Source organism: Ochotona princeps, chromosome 10 (genome assembly GCF_030435755.1).
Source record: "Ochotona princeps isolate mOchPri1 chromosome 10, mOchPri1.hap1, whole genome shotgun sequence".
Lineage (NCBI taxonomy): Eukaryota > Metazoa > Chordata > Mammalia > Lagomorpha > Ochotonidae > Ochotona > Ochotona princeps.
In genome coordinates this window covers 77192162-77197397 of record NC_080841.1, presented here as the reverse complement: position 1 = coordinate 77197397, position 5236 = coordinate 77192162, and the positions used below count along the sequence as shown (strand labels likewise).

At 50.8% G+C, this 5236-nt stretch overlaps 1 protein-coding gene across 1 annotated transcript; it reads right to left on the bottom strand.

Annotated features, from left to right (window-relative positions):
* Positions 1-2956: 2956 nt before the first annotated feature.
* LOC131481289 (actin, cytoplasmic 2-like) lies at positions 2957-4698 on the bottom strand. The gene has a single exon (XM_058669677.1). The coding sequence runs from the start codon at positions 4626-4628 to the stop codon at positions 3501-3503; it is 1128 nt and encodes a 375-aa protein (XP_058525660.1). The 5' UTR covers positions 4629-4698; the 3' UTR covers positions 2957-3500.
* Between the last annotated feature and the right edge of the window lie 538 nt (positions 4699-5236).

Sequence of the window (5236 nt, the reverse complement as noted above, 5' to 3'; positions counted from 1 at the left end):
TTTTCTACAAGCTTTTACCCCCCTCCCCATACACACTTCACTTCAGAATCCCCAAACATCTGAAATCCAAACCTTTCTGGTCTCAGACATTTCAAATAAGGGATTTCAACCTGTACATGCAGTTTTAAAGTTGTCTGCAAGTGCGAAAAAATGCCAGGTGAGTTAACTGAGTGTGTATTTAAAAGCTTCAGCAGAATATAAAACCATCTTTAACCTTCATGAATAAAGATGCTTGTACTGTGAGGATTAAGACAATCGGGCATGATTTTCCTGACAGTGGCAGCATTGCACCTATTTGCTGCTATTAACCATTAAGATGAGATCAGTGTGTGGGAGGTGCCTAAGATTATTGTTCAGAAGGTGAATTATGACCCCGCAGATAAAATTGAACACGAGAGAAAATGATCTCAGAGTGAAATATTCTGGTGGGAATGGGACAGAAACCTTGTGTCTGTATTTGTGGAGTAACAAAGTTAAAATAGCTCTTGTTGGCCTCCAGTCGGCCTGAGAGGCCACAGGATCAACTCATCAAGCATGACAAGCTCTTTACATTTCTGCACCCTGAGTCAGTTCTAACATGATGTTGCTTCCTTTAAAATCATGGTTATGCAAGCCTTCAAAAACTCAGAGCTAATGACGTTCGTATTCAGACCGCATCTGGGCTCAGGTGGTCTGGTTTCAGTCACACCCATGCTAGTTCCTTACCTTGTCTGTGGCTTGGTTTCCCAAATAATGACTCCTGAACCTCACTGGGTGACTGGAAGATATAGATGCTATTATTATTGTCATTGTTTCTGTTACTTGAAGATGTCTGAATAAAAGCCTAGTATTGAAAGTTTAAGTGAAGTAACTCATGCATTCAAGTACTTGAATCTCTAGAACACATCTCCTGTGTTCCTGGGGAATGGCCTGTCTGGCCTTGTCATGGAACAGGTCTTTCCCACAATGTCCATTGTTGGCAGCAGGGGCCCTCCGTGAAATCCAGCTGTGGCTTTGAGTGATGTCATATGATCTCTACCAGGTGGCCGGGTGGGACCTTCTCAGGTGGGCACTGCTTGGAAGTGTAGAGGAGCAAGTGCTCCTTGAGCAAGGCCACAGTTTCCCTGCAGGAGCCTGGAGTTGAAGAGGTGCTTTGCACTGATGCTCCTCTGAGGGCACATTATTGCTTTGGATGTCAAGGTTGAGCCTCCAGGTGCCCACTCTGAGATAAATACCCGTATGTTGGCTTTTTCCTCTTTCTATTGATTCACTCTGTTTAGTACCTCTCCTCCTGAGGTCAACTTCCAGATAAGACTGCTGTACCCTCATTGTTTTAAGAGGCAAGAGAGCCCTCAGGCTTTGGTTCACTAGTGTCTGCCATGGCGGGGCAGGGCTGGGCTGAGCTGGGCAAGCTAGGAGCCAGAAACTCTGGTTTGCTGTGTGGGTGGCAGGAATCCAACCACTTAAGCTTTCACTGCTGCCTCCCAGAGTGCATTAGCAGGAAGTTGAGTGGGGAGCCACGGCCCACATACTCCAGTGTGGGTGTGGATGTCTTAATCACTAGGCCAGATGCCCACATCTCTTTTATTCTGTGTTGTTGTCATCTCTGTTACTTTCCTGCATCTCAATTGCCTGGAGTGAAAGCCTGACCTTTTCCAGATGTCATCAGCTAGTGAACACACCTATTTCTGGCCTGGACCTCAGCATTCCCAGGAGAGAGGAGTTGAATGCTGGGACTGTTACAGCCCTCTCATGGGCTCATCTGCTCTCCTGTGCCCATGTTGGCCTCACCTGGTTCTGGATTGGGAGCTTAGCAGTGACAGGAGGGTTTCAGAAAGTGCATCTTTGGCTTGTCAAGGTTTATTGAAGGAAAAGGGCAGTGTTCCTTAAAGTGATGTTTTAGAACTGATAGTCTTAGAATAATATTAGGACATATTTTCTGTTGCCTGGTACCCTTATCCTAGTAGCAATTCTTGGAATTCTGTGGCCATTAAAGTAGCCTGGGTAGTATCCCAAAGGTGACTCCATTTATGTAGTGGCTAGTCTCCATGCTCACTGTGTGTGGAAGCTACTCAGACATCTTCATCAGGCAGTGTGTGTCCGCATGGCTCCATGAACTCATGCTCTTGGAATTGTCAGCATTAGTTGAGTTGTACAGATTTCTAGTCTGTTCTGATGGACTGTACATTTCAGGCAGGCCTTAGAAGGTGAACTGCTGTATGCTTTCCACTTGCTACCCTACCCTTCTGCTGTTTTCTTGGATGCAGTCACAGGTAATGTGTGAGCAAAACTAATCTCGAGACATGACAGAAGCAAGGCTTACATCATTGATGCCTGTGCAGGTTCTCCTCGTGTTTCCCTTGGAGGAGCCAGCCTGGAGCAGGGGCGGCACAGGTGTTGCTGCTGCGTATGGCACCATGGCATGGGAATACACCCAGGAGGGAGAACATTGGGCTTGGAGTTCAGTTAGCTCTTTGTTACTGGCCAAAACTTACCAAGAAACAAGATTAATTGTTTTCATTAAAAAGCAATGTGACAAATGAACATGTGAGCACGCATGTGTTGTCTTCTATGGTGCTGTCTACACACACACACACACACACCCTGCTGTCTTCTGTGGTGTTGTCTCTTCTCCAGGTGTCTTGCTTGGTGGTTCATATGCTGTCACTTCTGCTCTCCTCTTGTGTCTGTGTGTCCACTGTGTCCTGTGAATGTGATGGCGTCCTGTCCTTTTTCCAGCTGAGTGTCCACTGCTCTGATGCACTTCCCTGTCTCCTCTTGTTAGTGTCCTGGATGGGAAGCAGGGCTAATGGGATTAGAACTAGCATCCATATGGGATCCTGGCCCCTGCAAAGTGAGGTCTTTAGCTGCTAGGCTATCTTGTGCTGGGCCCAGAGACTGTGGCTTTTTAAAAGAATTGTTTTGCCTAATTTTCAGACCTGCAAAATGTAGAAAATTAATATTTTTTTTTTTGAGGTACTGCACTACTTTTATTTCTCCGTACACGAGTGTTGCTAGGGCCTAACGTTCTCACGTTTAACAGTAGAAAACCAAGATTTGTCGTCATCTCTTAAAGAAGCGAGAATTGTACAAAAACCTTACATAAATTAAAGCATGAACACATTTACAGGTGCAGATGCAAACCGTTTCCAACTCGAGGCAGGCAGCCCACGCTGTTCTAGCAGGAAAACCGGGTCAGAAAGAACCGGGTCCCAAGGCTCGGACTCCCAACTGTCAAGACCACCAAGACCCCGGCTGGCCACGCAGCACCCCGCACAGGCCAGGCCACCGCCACGGCCTCAACTGAAATCAAAGGGGCGTACGGGGCACTGGACACAGGGAACAGTGAACTTGAACACAAGGTCAAGCCGGCAGCCAGCTCCACAGCTGGGCCGACACCAAATACAAGCTTCAAGGACAATTCTTTTCAGAGGCGTATTCCAGTTTCGTGAGGCTAGCGTGAGCTGTGACGTGTGCCGGGGCCAGCTCATGCAGCAGGGCCTGGCACCTGCCCAGTCCGCCTAGAAGCACTTGCGGTGCACGATGGAGGGGCCGGACTCGTCGTACTCCTGCTTGCTGATCCACATCTGCTGGAAGGTGGAGAGCGAGGCCAGGATCGAGCCTCCGATCCACACCGAGTACTTGCGCTCAGGGGGGGCGATGATCTTGATCTTCATGGTGCTGGGCGCCAGGGCGGTGATCTCCTTCTGCATGCGGTCAGCGATGCCCGGGTACATGGTGGTACCGCCGGAGAGCACGGTGTTGGCGTACAGGTCCTTACGGATGTCCACGTCGCACTTCATGATGGAGTTGAAGGTCGTCTCGTGGATGCCACAGGACTCCATGCCCAAGAATGAGGGCTGGAAGAGCGCCTCGGGGCAGCGGAAGCGCTCGTTGCCGATGGTGATGACCTGGCCGTCGGGCAGCTCGTAGCTCTTCTCCAGCGAGGAGGACGACGCAGCCGTGGCCATCTCCTGCTCGAAGTCCAGGGCGACGTAGCACAGCTTCTCCTTGATGTCACGCACGATCTCGCGCTCGGCCATGGTGGTGAAGCTGTAGCCGCGCTCCGTGAGGATCTTCATGAGGTAGTCGGTCAGGTCCCGGCCGGCCAGGTCCAGACGCAGGATGGCGTGGGGAAGGGCGTAGCCCTCATAGATGGGCACCGTGTGGGTGACGCCGTCGCCGGAGTCCATCACGATGCCCGTGGTGCGGCCGGAGGCGTACAGCGACAGCACGGCCTGGATGGCCACGTACAGGGCCGGCGTGTTGAAGGTCTCGAACATGATCTGGGTCATCTTCTCGCGGTTGGCCTTGGGGTTCAGGGGGGCCTCGGTCAGCAGCACCGGGTGCTCCTCGGGGGCCACGCGCAGCTCGTTGTAGAAGGTGTGGTGCCAGATCTTCTCCATGTCGTCCCAGTTGGTCACGATGCGGTGCTCGATGGGGTACTTGAGGGTCAGGATGCCGCGCTTGCTCTGTGCCTCGTCGCCCACGTACGAGTCCTTCTGGCCCATGCCCACCATGACGCCCTGGTGTCGTGGGCGCCCCACGATGGACGGGAACACGGCGAGGGGGGCGTCGTCGCCCGCGAAGCCGGCTTTGCACATGCCGGAGCCGTTGTCGATGACCAGCGCGGCGATCTCCTCCTCCATGGCGACCGGCAGCGGAGCGGGACGGCAGAGCGGCGGGCGGACAAGGAGCTCGGGCGGGCGGCGGAGAGTGAGCGAGAATTAATATTTTAATTATTTTACCCACATCTAATTAAAAAAATTGATGGGAACTCAGATGCAAACATTTATTTGGGACCTTCTGCAGGTTTGTTGATTTTGGCCTGCAGAGGATGAAAACTCTTGAATAGTTGCAGAGGGGCCATCCGGATCAGGATTTGTTTGCTCACACTGATGCTAAGCTTTGAGGGTGAGCAAGGTGACCATGCCTAGTGCTCTGACTAGGCCTCTGGGTCCTCCCCTAGAGCTAGGAGAGCCTTGATGCTGTTGGAGGAAACTCGGCACTGTTAAAGGTTAAGATGCCTCTGAGAGAAATGCCAGAATGCTTCCTTGGGTGTGGCATGAAAGTTATTGTGCTAGTGGGGGAGGGGCTGACAATGGCTATGAAGGTTTGTAAAGTCAGGAGGTGGACTGGAACATTTTGTACTAAATGCATTTTCATTTATTACTTTTTTTTGGTATAATGATACACATTTTTAAAATTTCAGATGCATTTACAACTGATGTTCTGCATTGGACTGATCGGTTCAATT

Bases quoted from the DNA above. Each gene is read 5' to 3' on its own strand.
- LOC131481289 (XM_058669677.1), bottom strand. From the start codon at position 4,628: ATGGAGGAGGAGATCGCCGCGCTGGTCATCGACAACGGCTCCGGCATG.